Source organism: Saccopteryx leptura, chromosome 11, assembly GCF_036850995.1.
Source record: "Saccopteryx leptura isolate mSacLep1 chromosome 11, mSacLep1_pri_phased_curated, whole genome shotgun sequence".
Classification (NCBI taxonomy): Eukaryota; Metazoa; Chordata; class Mammalia; order Chiroptera; family Emballonuridae; genus Saccopteryx; species Saccopteryx leptura.
The window spans coordinates 64,549,636-64,567,260 of NC_089513.1; the positions used below are offsets into that span (position 1 = coordinate 64,549,636).

The window sequence follows — 17,625 nt, forward strand, 5'->3', positions numbered from 1 at the left end:
CTTTTCGCTTAATCTCAGACCTCCAAAGCTGTCATGAGGCTCATGATCCATTCTCCTTATTAGGCAGGGAAGGTTTTAGATAAAAGCATGGAAATGTGTGTGTGTGTGTGTTCTATACAATCTTTTAAAACCTTGTATAGCAGAGAGGGCAGGGTTTTCTTCCCATTGTACGGATTGGAATTGGATTCAGACTAGGTCCACCTCTTCCGACAGGAGATATTTCTTAGGTGCCTGTTGTGCGCTGAGCATGTATGATTAGTGTGGGGCGGGGTCCAGACTTGGGGTGAACCCAGGGGATAACACTAAGGGGAAAGTCTTAATGTTGGGGATGCCGACCAACCGGGTCTTCCCAGGTGCAGGCTGTGAGGCTGATTGCCGAGGGCAAAGCCCCCAGACTCCCTCAGCCTGAGAAAGGAGCCACCTATGAGGGCATTCAGAAGAAGGAAACAGCCAAGGTGAGTGCCAGGGCTCTGCCCACCCTGAAGTCTGTCTGTGCTTGGGCTGGGGGTGCAGAGGGTAGCCTGAGGAAGCTGGGTTTCTGGCTGGGCATCTAGGTTGTAACTGAGGCCAGAAGAGAGGGCTGCATGTGCTGCGGAAGCGTGAGCAAAGCTGGGGGTGGGGAAGGTACGAGGTAACTGGACAGGCAAGGAACGGGGTTCCTTCTGGCTTTTTCCTGTTTCTCTTTAGGAAGAGTGGGCAGGTAGGGTCTCCAGAGAGAAGTTTATGTTCGGGTGTGTGTGTGTGCGTGTGTGTGTGTGTGTGTGTGTTGTTGTTGTTGTTGAAGTCTCTATGATGAGGAACAAAAAGTAATTCAGTTCCTCAAAGCTGTCGCAAGTAGCAAGGTCTTGGGTGTCCACGGACCGTATCTCTGCTCAGGGCTTATGAGGTGATCTATGGGGGTCTGTGTAAGTCCTGTAGGCTGGGAGACGCTGTTGGTAGGGCACTATGGGGTGGACCTGCACTTATGCTGGAGACTCTGTAAAAGGCCTTGGCATCTCACAATGGAGTATATAGTCTTCCGCAAACCATCAGTTTACATTTACTCAACCAGTGCAAGTCGGAAGCTCAAAGAGCACCCAGAATGTGGTGCCAAGGAGAGAGACCTACCCAGCTCAGGGATTCAGACCAGTGTCTGAGAAGAAGCCAGGCTTCCCAACTTTCTTCCTCGAGTGTCACCTCTTGTCAGACGTCATCAGGGATGGAGGGGAGGGCAGAGGTGTTACCCAGTTGGCCCGGGAGTGCAGAGAGAGACCAGCTGAGCAGACACGTCCTGCCCCACAGATCAATTGGGAGCAGCCAGCGGAGGCCATTCATAACTGGATCCGTGGGAACGACAAGGTGCCAGGCGCCTGGACAGAGGCTTGTGGGCAGGTATGTCCGTGCATGGCTGGGATGAGCTAGATGCACTGCTGTGCCCCACTGACTGCACAACTGGTTGACAACTAGCCACTTCCCGGAAGTTCAACCCCACCCAAATGCTCCCCCAGGGCCACAGGACCTCCCCGTCATCTGGTGGCTAAAGGGTAAAGGAACAGCACAGTTCAAGGCAACCAGACCCTGCAGCAAGTCGGATGTTGAGTGCTATTGGTTGCAAATTATTTTTTACTCTCACCCCTGGGCTCCTGGAGACCCCAGGCTCACCCCTGACTTTTAATTGGCCCCAAGGAAAGGGGCAGCATGCTCAGGCCAGGAGGCGAGCAGGAGGCAAGCCAGATGTTGCTTACAAACTCTCTGGAGGTATCAGGGTCTGGCAAGACTGTGAGCGGGGACTTGGTCTGCACCCCATGAAGGGCAGTCCTGTCCTCCAGAAAGTCCTGAAATGTCTGAACCCTTGATCACTGACCAACTGCTCAGACTGTGTACAGGAGTCCCTCTGCCGCCCTTACACATGGCCCTTGCCACAGACCCCTTGCAGAATTACCAGTGTTTGGTGACATCCCCATGGTGGGCATCCTCACTTCGTGATGCCTTGAAAAGATTTTCTCCCTATGTCTGTAACCTGAGATCTGAGGCTGGGGCCAGGACAAAGGGTCTTAGGGTCACTCAGGGCTTAAGGTTCTCAGATGCCTCCAAGGCTCCTCCAGGCCTCGCTTGTGCCCCGAGAGGTCGACTCCTAGGCACACACTGCACTGGCCCCAAACCCCACCTCATCGCCCTAGTCCTGCTCTGCCCTGCCTATGCTGCTGACAGTGGGGACCTCCTCTCATTCACCATCTTCTGGTTTTCCTGTCCTGTTTCCGAACAGAAGCTGACATTTTTCAACTCGACGTTGAACACTGCAGGCCTGGTGCCTGAGGGAGAAGCTTTGCCCATTCCGGGAGCCCATCGACCGGGGGTGGTCACCAAAAAAGGACTGGTCCTCTTCGGGAATGATAACAAAATGGTAACAATGCTGGTGTGGGCCGTATGTCCCTACCGTAGTTTCAAGGCCACACAGACTCCTGGCCAGGGTTCCTGGCCCTGCAGTTAAACCCCAGGTTGTTCTGGAGAAAACAGGAGAAAATAAGATGGTACGATCTGGAGTCCACATGTGCCCTGACCACTGGGTCTGCCCACTTCTTTGAATCAGGAAGGCTGATTTCTTTCTCCTTATGACCAGGTGCCCCCAGCCAGAACTGGGCATCCTGTGAGGGCATCAGAACCAGGGAGAAGCCCTCTACAGGGAGCCCTGAACTCGGGGCTTGTGTTAGTCCTGCAGAGTAGCCAAGCACCACTGAGTGTGGTCATTGAACCTCTCTGCCTCAGTTTCCTTCTCTTTGAAAAGTCATGCCAGGTACATAGCATGCTCTGATTTGTATTAGCACACTCTGCAACTCAGAAATAGCTAATATCTATGGAGCACTTTCTGTGTGCTGGGCACAGTTTTAAAAACAATTCATATGTATTAAATTTAATTCTCCCAACAACCCTATTAGATATGTATTAATATTATACCCATTTTACAGAGAAGGAAACTAAGCACAGAGATTTTAAAAACCTACCTAAAGTCACCCAATCTAGTGTGTGGCAGAGCTGGGATTCACACCCTAAAATTCTGGCTCCAAGGCCCACCCACCGGCAGGCCCCAGTACTGTACTAGTAATGCTCACTCCGTGCAGTGGTTGGACAGGTCGAGGCCTTAAGATTCCAGGACTTTGAGCACTTCAAGAAATTTTGACAAACCCTGTGGATGTTGAACCCTTGGCTGCGTTGGTGTGTCCAGGCCAGATGGGGTGTGTGCTGCACTGCTTAGGACTGTTTGTGAGCTTGCTCTGGGTGCTTTCCTGCAGTGCTCTGCCCGTGAGGGCCTGAGGCTGCCATCAATGTCTGTGATTTGCAGTAGTTGGGTGTTTTAGGTATTCATTATTGATAAATACAGTTGGAAAACCAGATCTGTCTTGGGTCAGGTTACATAGAAGCGGCTCCTGAGATAGGAGATCCTGTGTGTGATTTATGGAGGGAGTGCTCTTGAAAAATCATGTACCACTTGTGAGGAGCAGGCTAGGACAGGCTCTAGAGCAGGGGTCGGGAACCTTTTTGGCTGAGAGAGCCATAAACACCAGATATTTTAAAATGTAACTCCATGAGAGCCATACAATGACCCGTGTACATTACGCATTATCCAATAAAAATTTGGTGTTGTCCCGGAGGACAGCTGTGATTGGCTCCAGCCACCCGCAACCATGAACATGAGCGGTAGGAAATGAATGGATTGTAATACAGGAGAATGTTTTATATTTTTAATGTTATTATTATTTTTTATTAAAGATTTGTCTGCGAGCCAGATGCAGCCATCAATCAAAAGAGCCACATCTGGCTCGCGAGCCATAGGTTCCCGACCCCTGCTCTAGAGCAATCCAACCTTAATCAGGACAGGCTCTGCAGTGTGACTTGCATCCGCCCATTATGTCCCAGCATTGTCACATTACTCGCTCCTTGGTTTCTGCTACCCCGAGGTAGAGTGGGGGACAATGAGGCATATCCCTGGCCTCTCTGTGCAAGGCCATGCTTATCTGCCATCATAGGTGAGGGTAAGGGTGCAGAAGTAGGCCACTGACAGCCCACCCTGGCAGCAGCTGGAGGATGGAGGCTCCAGTTCAGAAGGCCCTGTGGCAGGGGAGCGCTGCCAACTCTGTCCTCTGAGATAGCCGCAGGGACAACAGAGCGCAGGAGGCAGTCTTGGTGGAGACGCTTGGCTGAACCATCTTTTGGGAATTTCCGGCGGGGTGTGTTAAGGCATGTACAGAATATGCCATTCTTATAGACCTCCTATCAGACAGAGATGTCCTCCTCTACTCGTGAATACATCTCCTCTTCCTACCTCTTGCCTCCTCCCCCAGAGGGGGCATAGATGACCTTCACCAGATGTTCCCACGGGGTTTGGGGAGCTGAGCTATACTGGTGACTAATTGTTTTCTCAATTGGCTTTCAAAGTAGTGCTGGGATGATTTTGTCTAATACATGGGCGTCAGTATTACAGAAATAATCAAGTCATTACACATGACAAGAACACAAAAGCGCGGTGGGAGGGTTGATAGGGAAAGTGAGCATGAGCTCTACGATTTCTTCCGTGGTGTCCCCACGCCGAGCTTCTCTCCTCTCCAGTCATCTGAGACCCCCTGGGCCTTCCTTGTGGTGAGGGTTGGAGACAAGCAGTGTCTGCGGACTGCCCGCCCCTGCGGACCGCCCGTCCCTGCGGACCGCCCGTCCCTGCGCACTGCCCGTCCCTGCGGACTGCCCGTCCCTGCGGACCGCCCGTCCCTGCGCACTGCCCGTCCCTGCGGACCGCCCGTCCCTGCGCACCGCCCGCCCCTGCGCGCCGCCCGTCCCTGCGCACTGCCCGTCCCTGCGGACCGCCCGCCCCTGCGGGCCGCCCGTCCCTAGCGCGCGGAGCCACAGGTGCTGCCAACCCCTCTCTCTGCAGCTGCTGGTCAAGAACATCCAGCTGGAGGACGGCAGGATGATCCCAGCCTCGCAGTTCTACAAGGGGGAAGACAGCAGCGCCGTTGAGCTGACGGAGGCGGAGCTGGTCACTAGGGAGGCTGTGCGGGTAAGAGACGACCTGGGCTCCTGACTGGTGGGAACGGGGGCACCGCACATGTACTTTGTGAATCGCACTTCCTGGAGTCAGGCTGTGCCCACTCTCTGCGGCTGTGCGCTGGCACCAGGCAGTGCTGTTTCTATCCTGTCTTGGGGCTCTCTAGATCCTCTTGCCCCTTCTTTCTCTACCCTGGGGAACTTGAGATTTGGCCAGTTGTCTCTGACTCTTCTAGGGACTCACTGTCAACAGTGAAGCGGAAGCTCCTGGAATAGCTAAAATCCAGGTGCCAAGCCCAAGGTCCTGTGATAGAACACGTGCACTAGAACCTTCCAGAAAGGCTCCCCTAGAGGGAGCGCCCTGCAATTGACCAGCTCAAGGGTCATAGGCAGACTCAGACCCCATTCCGGCTCTCCTCCTCCCAGGCTGGGCAAGGCTTCCCTCTCTGATAACCAGTTTCTTTCACCTGAGTTCAGTAGTGGGTCACTTCTCAGAGGTGTTCCTACCTCCCTGATCCCCCCACCCATCACCCTCTCCCTAGAAGGCCTGATACTGATCATACTTAGCTTTATTGAATTGATGGCATCGGGTGAATTTCCAGCCATTCACTCACTCAATTATGTATTCAACTACTTATTTAAGAAATATGAATTGAACATATGTACCCTGATTTATCAATGTCACCCCATTAAAATTAATAAAAAAAATAACAACAGCCAACACACACACACACACACACACACACACACACACACACAATACGAACTGAACTTCTTCTAAATGCCAGGTGCTAAAACAGATACTAGGAATGTGACAATAAACACTGTCCCTGCTGTCAGAAAGTGCCCTTTCTAATGGGGAACAGAGCCAATGAACACTCAAGCAAATGAACAGAATAGTTTTAGACAGGGAGAAGTGCTGTGAAATAACAGGGCGAAGGGAATATGGCCCCCGGAGGCTCGGGGACAGCTTCAGAAGGAATAATCAGGGAGGAGAGTCGGGCTTGAGTGGAGGGAGGCCCGAGTGCAGAGAGACTAGCTGGGGGAAGACCTTCAAGACAGAAGGAACAGCAAGTGCAAGCTGAGAGGGGAGGCCCCTCCCTGTGTTAGAGAGCCACAGGAAGGCAGTGCCACTGGAGCCCAGGAAGGAGGGCTCTGATGGAGGAGGAGGGCCACTTAGAAGGTCACACTGGTGAGAGTGTATGTTGACCACAGTGTAGATGGCAGGACTCAACAAGGAAGAGACATGAGGACACTAAGAACTTACCTTGTTGAAAGCTGAACAATTGCCTGACCAGGCGGTGACGCAGTGGATAGAGCGTCGGACTGGGATGCAGAGTACCCAAGTTCAAGACCCGGAGGTCGCCAGGTTGAGCGTGGGCTCATCTGGTTTGAGCAAAAGCTCACCGGCTTGGACCTAAGGTCACTGGCAAGGGGTTACTGGGTCTACTGTAGTCCCATGGTCAAGGCACATATCAGAAAGCAATCAATGAACAACTAAGGTGTCGCAACAAAAAAATAATGCTTGATGCTTCTCATCTCTCTTCGTTCCTGTCTGTCTATCCCTATCTCTGACTCTCTCTCTGTAAAAAAAAAAAAAAAAAAAAAAAAAAAAAAAGAAAGCTGAACAATTGACTGTTAAAAAAAAAACAAAAACGGGGGCCATGACCAGTTGGCTCAGTGGTAGAGCATCGGCCTGGCGTGTAGGAGTCCCGGGTTCGATTCCCGGCCAGGGCACACAGGAGAAGCGCCCATCTGCTTCTCCACCCCTCCCCCTCTCCTTCCTCTCTGTCTCTCTCTTCCCCTCCCGCAGCCAAGGCTCCATTGGAGCAAAGTTGGCCCGGGCGCCAAGGATGGCTCCATGGCCTCTGCCTCAGGCACTAGAATGGCTCTGGTTCCGACAGAGCAATGCCCCAGATGGGCAGAGCATCGCCCCCTGGTGGGCATGCCGGGTGGATCCCGGCTGGGCACATGCGGGAGTCTGACTGCCTCCCTGTTTCCAACTTCAGAAAAATACAAATAAATAAATAAATAAATAAAACCCCAAAAATGTATTCATTAAAAAAATATTCTGGGCCCTGGCTGGTTGGCTCAGTGGTGGAGTGTCGGCCTGGCGTGCGGGAGTCCCATGTTCGATTCCTGGCCAGGGCACACAGGAAAAGCGCCCATCTGCTTCTCCACCCCTCCCCTCCTCCTTCCTCTCTGTTTCTCTCTTCCCTTCCCACAGCCAAGGCTCCATTGGAGCAAAGTTTGCCAGGCGCTGAGGATGGCTCTGTGGCTTCTACCTCAGGCGCTAGAATGGCTCTGATTGAGGCAGAGCGACGCCCCAGAGGGGCAGAGCATCACCCCCTGGTGGACATGCTGGGTGGATCCCGGTCGGGCGCATGCGGGAGTCTGTCTGACTACCTCCCCATTTCCAACTTCAGAAAAATACAAAAAAAAAAAAAAAAAAAAATTCTTGGAGCAATTGCTCTGGCGCTGGCCCAATGCCAGTGCTGAGATGACAAGGCGAGCTGGACAAACTGGCCTCCTGGAGCTTACAACTGAGCAGCACTCAGGGTGGGATGAGATTGTGTATTTGTAGAGCTAGGCCTGAGTCAAAAGCTGCTACAACTCAGGCCATCTGTGAAATGGAAAGAATAAACCCCGCCTCCATCGATGCTGCCAGTAGTAGAGGAGAGAATGCATATGAAGAAGGTCAGTTTCGTAGCACCTATTAGGATCTCAAAAACATGTTGGCAATGAACCTAACAGTCGTCAGGAGAAGCAGATACTTCTGAAGTGTGTACACACACAGAGTTTGAAACACTTTGGGGATAGTACTGTATTTAATCACTGAACAACTCCATGAAGCTGGTGCTTCATTGCCTTCATTTCCAGCTGGGGAGCCCAGGGTGAGGCAGACGCATGGCCACTGAAGGCAGTTCTCGGGCTGGCTCCCAGGCGCGCCACGGCTACCCATAGGACCTCTCAGTCATTGGCATTGCTGTCATTGCTAATGGGTCAGTGCTGGGCTAGGCCCTTTCAAGGATGTATGGTCTAGAGATGAATGGCGTGGAAGGGAGAGGGCCAAGAGGGAGAGGCCAATGTGGGGCAGTTGCAGCCGGCAGCGTTGGTGGAGAGGGTTCGTCCCGGTGGCCGTAGAAGGGATTAGCCTCTGTTCTCCATTCAGCAGCACTCACTAGGTGACTATTGCCATACGAGGTAGATCACGGGCAACCGCCCAGCCCACACGCCCCTGAGCGGAGGCTGTGCAAGCATTAGAGGTGGCACAAACACCATGTTTACTGAGATTCTTCTGTGCTCCAAGGGCTTTGCCTGCCTCACACGAGGAATCCTCCCACAGTGTTGGCAGCCCCTGGCGCAGGTGAGGAAACAGAGGTGCCAGCAGGCCGCCTGTGTCTCTATGGCTTGTTAGGGATCAAGCCAGGATCTAATGGAGGCTGTGTGGCTTTGGGGTGCACTGCCTTTCAGAGGTTCCACACCCATCCAGTAAGGGCTGGTGTGTCTCACGGGCACTCTGCAGTGGCATACTCCCATGCCAGCCAGTAACCAGCGGTCCCAGGTCTGATGAGTGGGAGGAGCGTAGCCACTGCCAGCAGAGCAGTCAGGGAAGGCTTCAGGGAAGAGGTGATGCGCCGTTGGCTCTGAAGGATGCTCAGGATTTAAGTGTGAACTGGGGGCTCAGGGAGAGTTGTTGCCAGTGGGCGAGGGCCCAGGTGGAAGTATGAAAGGCAGGCAGCATTCATGTGGGACAGAGTGGCTGAGTATTGCTAGTGATAGTTACACGGAGGATGGGAAGGGTAAATCCAGGACACCTTCCAAGAAAGAAAGAGGAGCGCCAGAGAGGGATGGGGCTAGGGGTCATGGGACGCTGCTCCTAATTGGGCCTGCACACACCCCCATCCATGACCAGCCACGTCCTGGGGCTCAGACAGAGTGTGACCTCTCCCAGCGCTTGTCCTGACAGGTCTGGCTGGTAGCCAGCCCAGGAAAGTTGTTCCATCCTGACTTGACAGGCAGCCTTCTTAGGAGGCTGGGTGGGTGCTGCCCACTCAGCTGTCCCTGCCCGTTTTCCATACACGCCCACATGACAGGCTGTCAGGCCCCGCTGCCCTCCACAGATCTGGAGACAGAGGGCACAGAACCAGCTGGCCTTTCAGTAAGGACAAGACCCACGCCTCCTGAGCCCTCTCAGTGTGCCTCGGTCTCACTCCCAGATCTACCCCCGTTTTTTTGTTTGTTTGTTTGTTTTTTGTATTTTTTCTGAAGCTGGAAACGGGGAGAGACAGTCAGACAGACTCCCACATGCGCCTGACCAGGATCCACCCGGCACGCCCACCAAGGGGTGATGCTCTGCCCACCAGGGGGCGATGCTCTGCCCCTCCGGGGCGTCGCTCTGCCGCAACCAGAGCCACTCTAGCACCTGGGGCAGAGGCCAAGGAGCCATCCCCAGCGCCCGGGCCATCTTTGCTCCAATGGAGCCTTGGCTGCTGGAGGGGAAGAGAGAGACAGAGAGGAAGGAGGGGGGGGGGGTAGAGAAGCAAATGGGCGCTTCTCCTATGTGCCCTGGCCGGGAGTCAAACCCGGGTCCCCCGCTTGCCAGGCCGATGCTCTACCGCTGAGCCAACTGGCCAGGGCCTCTACCCCTGTTTTGTTCTTCCTTCCACATCACAACACCCCCACGCCAGTGTCATGCTGGGGTGTCCAAACCTAGACACAGCACCATGGTAAGCTCAGAGGAGGGGGTGCAGAATGGCTCGGGGGAGCTCGGCCCTGCCTTTCTGGTCCCCAGCCGTGCTCTCAGCTCCGGCATGTCCATCCTCCTGCCACGCCTGGACTGCCATGGGACCCCAGAGAACCTGGCGGTCAAGGTGAGGTGAGTGTGACAGCAGCAAGCAGCCAAGTGGCTTGGGCTGTGACAGCCCCTCCTACCCCAGGAGGTGGTCAGTCCAGGATCTTCAGGCTCCTGGAAGTAGCTGCCCTTTGAGAAGGATGGGAGCCATTCCTCACCCCAGGCCATCCATGCGCAAGCCAGGAGCTGCTCTCACCCGGCGACACCTCCTCCTGCTCCCTGGGAGCAGTGTCCTCACCATGCCTGTTTTTCAGAGTGTCTGGAAGAGGATTCTCCCCAACGTCCCGGAGGTGGAAGACTCCACTGATTTCTTTAAGTCGGGGGCCGCGTCAGTGGATGTGGTGAGGTAAGACCAGGAGTGGAGAGGTCCCATCTCAGGTGTCTGAGTCCAGGTCACTCATCAAACAAAACTGAATGGCAAGGCCCTGGCCGGTTGGCTCAGTGGTAGAGCGTCGACCTGGCGTGCGGGGGACCCGGGGTTGTTTCCCGGCCAGGGCACAAAGGAGAGGCGCCCATTTGCTTCTCCACCCCCTCCCTCCTTCCTCTCTGTCTCTCTCTTCTCCTCCCGCAGCCAAGGCTCCATTGGAGCAAAGATGGCCCGGGCGCTGGGGATGGCTCCTTGGCCTCTGCCCCAGGCGCTAGAGTGGCTCTGGTCGCGGCAGAGCGAAGCCCCGGAGGGGCAGTGCATCGCCCCCTGGTGGGCAGAGCGTCGCCCCTGGTGGGCGTGCCGGGTGGATCCCGGTCGGGCGCATGCGGGAGTCTGTCTGACTGTCTCTCCCCGTTCCCAGCTTCAGAAAAATACAAAAACAAACAAACAAAAAAAAACTGAATGGCAAGAGGCTGCCACCCTCTGCTGTGCTCATGACTGTGCAGGTCAGTGATCCAGATGAGTGCAGCCCTGCCTGGCAGTCCACCTTGAACGGCTGCAGGTCAGGGGGCTGAGCACTGCGGGAACAGCTGAGGGGCGGTACACCGCTGCTAGCCAGCTTCTCACCGCCATGCTTGGCACCTGGCCTGCGAGGGCTGGCCACTGCTCGGCCGGCTCTTGACCAGGCACCTGCATGTGGCGGCTTGGGGACATGAACTCTTCTCGGTAGGGGCTCACGGTGCTGGGACAAGAGTGCCAGAACACAGGGCAGGTGCAGCAGCACCTTCCATCACCCAGCAGGAACGTCTCTTCTCCTCACGGCCACTGCTCTGATTGGCCTCAGCAGTCAGCAGCCCATCCAGACTCAGGGCAGGGGCAGGGGGCTTAGACCCATCCTCAGTGGGAAGGTGTCAGCTAACTTGCGGCTCTGGTTTAAAACTGCCGCAAGCCCCAGCACCCCCCAGTGAAAGCCGAGGTGCAGGGGTGGAGACAGGGAGACAGGCTGGTAAGGCCTCAGCAGATGAATCTAACGTCACAGGTGTCCGCATCAGGTGTGTGCTGGGGGCAGGGGAATCAGGTTTGCAATATTTTAAAAATTGAGTTATAACTTTATGTACAGTGAAATGCGCAGATCTTAAGACAACAGTTTGGTAAGCTTTGGTTAAACTTCTGTAAGCCACAGAAGCTATAGCATATGTAATATAAGAAATATATAGCACCAGTTGTATCTTAATCAAGATAGACACCAACCTCACCCCAGGGGGTTCCCTCCTACTCTCTTCCAATCAGTGGCTTCACAGCTAATGGACAATCTAGCACCATAGATTCGTTTACCTGTTCTTCAACTTCCTATGGATTTCCTGCTTGCCATTTTACAGTGTATAGAGAGAAGGATGTGGAATGTATTTTGCTTATAATCAATAGTAACTTAATTCAGTCTGGTTTAAGCAAAAAAAAAAAAAAAAAAAAGTCCAAAAGTCTTATCCACAGCTGACTACTCCAAAGGCTCAAATTATGGTTTTTACCTTCTCACTATCTGTTGCTTCATTTGGGGGCAAATGTTCTCTTTTCTAATTTTTGCATCTAGAGGGTGGGACAAAAAAGTAGGTTTACAGATGTGAGTACACAAAACACAGATATTATTCTTGTATTATTATTTATTAACAACTGTATTATTTTTCATATGAACAACTGTAAACCCAGTTTTCATCAGATATATGGGCCTGTAGTTTTCTTTTCTCGTTTCTTGCACCAAATTCTTATTTGACTTAGGTATTAGGGTAATGCTTGCCTTGTGAAATGACTTTGGGAATGTTCCCTACTTTTTAATTTTTTGGAAGAGTTTGAGAAGAGTTGGCATTAATTCTTTTTAAATGTTTGGTAAAATTCATCAGGAAAACCACCTGGTCCTGGGTTTTCATTAGTTGGAATAGTTTTATTGCTGATTTAATCTTTTTATTGGTCATTGGTTTATACAGATTTTCTATTTCTCAATGAGTCAGTTTTGGTAAATTATATGCTTCTACTAATTTGTTCATTTCATCTAGGTTATCAAATTTGTTGTCATATAATTCACTATAGTATTCTTTTATGATTTTTTTCTTTTCATTTCTGTAAAATTAGTATAATCTCTCCTTTTTCATTTATACTTCTAATAATTGGAGCTTTCTTTTTTTTTTTTTTCTCCCCTGGTGAGTCAGCTAAAAGTTTGTCAGTTTTATTAATATTTTCAAGGTACCAGTTTTGTTTTCACTGATTTTCTCTATTATTTTGTAATTCACTATTTTATTTATTTTCTTAATTTTTATTGAGGTATAGTTTGCATACAATATTACTGTATTTCCCCATGTAGAAGACACTCCTGTGTATAAGACGCACCTTAATTTTGGGGCCCAAAATTTGAAAAAAAAAATTTCATAAAGTTATTGAACTTAAGTTTTATTCATCGTAAAATTCATACAACTCCTCATCACTGTCAAAACTTCTATCTACTAGCTTGTCCTCATCTCTAACTGATGATGAATCATTGTTTTCATATATTGTCTCATCCTCAGTTCCATCTATGGCATTTGAAATGCCATAACCACTGTATAAGAGGCATCCAGTTTTTAGACTCCAAATTTTTTGAAAAACAGTGCATCTTATATATGGGGAATGTAGTATCTTAGTTTTAGGTGTACAACATAGCAAGTCAACACTTATATACTTTATGATGTGATTACCACACTACATCTAGTAACTGTTACTATGAAAAATTGTTACAATAGTATTGTATATATTCCCTAAGCTGTATACTAAATCTTCAAGGCTTACTTATTGTATGACTGAAAGTTTGTACCTCTAATTTCCCTCTATCTTTTTCACCCATCTCCAGTCCCTCTGCCCTCTGGAAACATCAGTTTATTCGTTTTGAGTTTATTTTTGTAAATGGTGTAAGAGAGTGGTCCAGCATGGGGTGGTTCAATTATCCCAACACCAGTTATTAAAAAGACTGTAATTTTCTATTATCTGTTTGTGTCATCTTTGATTAATTAATCACATAAGTGAGAATTTATTTCCAGGCTCTCTTTTCTGTTCCATTCATTTTTTTGTCCATTCTTGTGTCAGTATCATACTGTTTTGATTATTACAGCTTTGTAGTATAATTTCAATTCACAAGACATGGATGGTATCTCCAACTTTGTTGTTTTTTTTTCCTAAAGAGTGCTTTGGCTATTTGGGATCGTTTTTGATTTCATATAAATTTAGGATTATAATTTTTCTACTTCTGAGAAGAGTGCCATTTGTATTTTAATAGGTATTGCATTGAAACTGTAGACTTCTTTGGCAGTGAACATTTTAATAATATTATTCCTTCCAGTACATGAGCACAATGTATGCTTCTATTTATTTGTGCCCTTTTCAGTTTCTTTCTTCAATGTCTTATAGAGTTTCAGAGTACAGGTCTTTTATTTCCTTGATTAAATTTACCTAGGTATTTTACTATTTTTATGATAGTGTAAATGGGATTGTTTTCATTTCTTCTTCTGATCATTTATTAATGTATAGATGCACAATGTATTTCTGTGTATTAATTTTATGTCCTGCAACTTTCCTGAATTCATTTATTAGTTCTAATAGTTTTTGGTGGGGTCTTTAGAAGTTTTTATACATTGTATTATGTCATCTGCAAATAATGACAATGTTACTCTCTCCTTTACAATTTGTATGTCTTTTATTTCTTTTTCTTTTTTGATTGCCATGGCTAGGACTTCCATTATGATGTTGAATAATAGTGGTGCAGTTAGGCATCTTTGTCTTGTATCTTATCTTAGAGGAAAAGAAAGGAAAGAGAAAGAGAGAGAGAGAGAGAGAGAGAGAAATAAATAAATAAATAAATAAATAAATAAATAAATAAAGCAAGCAAGCTCTGGTCAGATAGTTTGGTTGGTTGGAGCATCGTCCCAAAGCACAGAGGCTGCCAGTTCAATCCCTGATCAGGACACATACAGCAACAGCTGAATGTTTCTGTCTCTCTGTCCTTGCTTCTCTCTTTTAAAAAAATTTTTTTAAAAGGAAAAAGATAAGAACTATATGATTTCATTCATAAATGGGATATAAAAATGAGATTCATAGACATAGACAATAGGATGGTGTTTACCAGAAGAAGGGGGAGGGGACAGCAGGGTGTAAAGTAGACCAAATATACAGTGATAGAAGATAGTGTGACTTTGAGTGGTGGGCACACAACACAATAGACAGATCATGTACCATGGAGACAGATACCTACTACCTAAATGATCCTATTAACCAACGTCACCCCATTAAATTTAATAAAAATAAATAAAAATCCTAAAAAAGTCTTTAATCAGATATATGATTTGAAAATAATTTCTCCCAATCTGTGACTTGTTTTTTTTTTCACTTTTAACAAGGTCTTTTGAGATTATTATTATTAATCTTCTATTAATTATTATTGATGGTTAGATTATCTCATTTACTCATCACAAAATATATAGTAGAAGAGCTATTATTACTCCCATATTACAGGTAAAGAAACTAAGACTCAGAAGAGTTTGTCATTTGTCCAAGGTCAAAAATTAATAAATGATGGAGCCAGAACTTAAAACCAGGGCCTTCTGAGTCCATGGACTAGGATCCTTTTTTTTTTTTTTTTGGTATTTTTCTGAAGCTGGAAATGGGGAGAGACAGTCAGACAGACTCCCGCATGCGCCCAACCGGGATCCACCCGGCACGCCCACCAGGGGGCGACGCTCTGCCCACCAGGGGGCGATGCTCTGCCCCTCCGGGGCGTCGCTCTGTTACAACCAGAGCCACTCTAGTGCCTGGGGCAGAGGCCAAGGAGCCATCCCCAGCACCCGGGCCATCTTTGCTCCAATGGAGCCTTGGCTGCGGGAGGGGAAGAGAGAGAGACAGAGAGGAAGGAGAGGGGGAGGGGTGGAGAAGCAGATGGGTGCTTCTCCTGTGTGCCCTGGCTGGGAATTGAACCCAGGACTTCTGCACGCCAGGCCAACGCTCTACCACTGAGCCAACTGGCCAGGGCTGGACTAGGATATTAACCTCAATTCTATACTAGTTTTGGATGCTGAGATGAAAATGTCTTCTGGATAATGTGTTGGCCACACCACCCCTGCTGCCAAAATAATCAGGCCTGCTATGCCTCTTTCCATGCTCTCACTTTTTGAACTATTATTTTCTTCAGACTGGTGGAAGAAGTGAAAGAGCTGTGTGACGGTATAGAATTAGAAAATGAAGACATCTACATGGCGACCGCCTTTAAGGACTTCATCCAGCTGTTAGTGAGAAAGCTGCGAGGGGATGACCAAGAGAGCCAGTGCGTCATTGACTACGTGAGTTCGGGGCTCCTCCCCGTGAGCAGGACCCTGTAGACCCCTCAGGCATCCGCAGCTATGGATCCAAATGACTCGTGAGGGGAACCTGGATTTACAGAAAGGCAGGACTTCCAAAAGCCCACTGTTCCGAGTCGTAAGCTCTCCCTGGCAGCTCTGGGCAGCCTAAGGACGCAAGGGCAGTGGGGAAAACTCACCAGAGAAAAACTGCTGTCTAAGGCTCAGTAGATGGGACAAGTCATGTCCCAAGACATGAGACCAGGATATTATGAGGCCCCTTACAGGGTACTCCTCTCCACCTTTCTCCTTTGGGGGGGTTTCCAGCTACATCTCTCCAGTGCTTCCAGCCCCTGTCAGATCACCCTGCCTTAACTCTGCTGCCCCTGAGTGGCCCTAGCCTCTAGTTCCAGTATAGCCATCTCCTCCATTTGTCTCTGCTGCTGATCTCTGGGTTGACTCATGGCTTCTCAGCTCTTCCGTAACTTGTGTAACTAGTTCTTTGCATTAGATTACTTTTGTTTATTTTTTAAATTTTATATATTTATTTATTTGTATTTTTCTGAAGTTGGAAACAAGGATGCAGCCAGACAGACTCCCGCATGCGCCCGACCAGGATCCACCCGGCATGCCCACCAGGGGGCGATGCCCTGCCCATCAGGGGGCGTCGCTCTGTTGCAACCAGAGCCATTCTAGCGCCTAGGGCAGAGGCCATAGAGCCATCCTCAACGCCCGGGCCAACTTTGCTCCAATGGAGCCTTGGCTGCGGGAGGGGAAGAGAGAGACAGAGAGGAAGGAGAGGGGGAGGGGTGGAGAAGCAGATGGGCGCTTCTCCTGTGTGCCCTGGCCGGGAATCGAACCCAAGACTGCTGCATGCCAGGCCGACGCTCTACCACTGAGCCAACCAGCCAGGGCTAAATTACTTTTGTTTAAATACCAGAAGAGAAAAGAAAGCAAGAGGGAAAGGAATTGGGAATGTTGTCTCAATAAGGAAAACAAATGTTTCTATAATCGGCTTGTGTTATGGAGGAGTGAGGAAATAATTGCAAATCTGTTTCGTAAAGAAACTCTTGAAAATTATCCCCAGGTTACCTTGGTAAGCCACAAACTGTCATAGTAATTAGCTTTGCAGTAATTTGTTTGGCTGGTAGTTTAAAACAAAAGCTGATGAAAAAAGTACAGATGGTCAGAATGGCCCTCAGGTTGGCATTGGGTTCATGGGCAAATGACTGGTGACCACGTTTCAGGACGGGGTTAGCATCCCAAAGGCTCCGACACTCAGTAAGAAAGTGAGTGGTGAGGCGGATATCATGTCTGGGACAAGGGCCTGTCCACCTACTTTCTATGCCTGAGGCCACAGCGGGTAAGAACCAAGGGTGGGATTTCAACCCAGGCAGTCTGGCCTCAGAATCTATGCTCTTCCTTTCTTCTTACCAGTCAGGTTCTCAGACCTTCCACATAAGAGGTCCTCTGGGTGTGAGTGAGTGCACAGGTATGCACGCGCCAGTGTTTCTCTACCTGAGTGTTTCCTATGTCTCCATGGGGGTTTGTGCCAGTCATTGATGGCCGCTTGTGAAGAATCCGTGCTACGGCTAAAGCCTGTGAAACCTTCCTTCCCAGGTGGAGATGACAGTGAACAAGCGGACCCTTCAAATGCCCCACCAACTCTTTATTGGGGGCACATTTGTGGATGCCGAGGGTGGCAAGACCTTCGAGACCATCAACCCAACAGATGGAAGTGTGAGTGCAGCCCCGGCACCTGCTTCTTCTCTACTTCCCGCCACGCCCCGTCCGTGGCGTCCTCTCCCGTCTACGCCCCTATCTAACCTCTCGGAGTCCTGCCTAGGGAGCCTCCCCTTGGACACAAAAGGGGTGCAGTGAGTCTCCAGTCCTCCTTACAGAAATGGCATTGAGGGTGGGAGGGGCAGAGCAGGGGAAGCAGGACTCTGACTCTAAAGCGGGTCTTGAGCCTGCTTCAGAGACTGGGAGTAGAGCTCAACCCTCCCAAAGACGGCGAGGAGATCCTTCCCTCCCCTCCA

General features: G+C 49.8%; 1 protein-coding gene across 1 annotated transcript in view; it reads left to right on the plus strand.

The window, feature by feature from the left end:
* Positions 1-17,625, plus strand: part of ALDH1L1 (aldehyde dehydrogenase 1 family member L1) — an 87,173-nt gene that overhangs the window by 40,048 nt on the left and 29,500 nt on the right. The window contains exons 5-11 of the mRNA XM_066353561.1: positions 354-455; positions 1,282-1,371; positions 2,246-2,383; positions 4,904-5,029; positions 10,126-10,217; positions 15,442-15,589; positions 17,207-17,326. Of these exons, the coding sequence (XP_066209658.1) occupies positions 354-455; positions 1,282-1,371; positions 2,246-2,383; positions 4,904-5,029; positions 10,126-10,217; positions 15,442-15,589; positions 17,207-17,326 (816 nt within the window). The remainder of the gene's footprint in view (positions 1-353; positions 456-1,281; positions 1,372-2,245; positions 2,384-4,903; positions 5,030-10,125; positions 10,218-15,441; positions 15,590-17,206; positions 17,327-17,625) is intronic.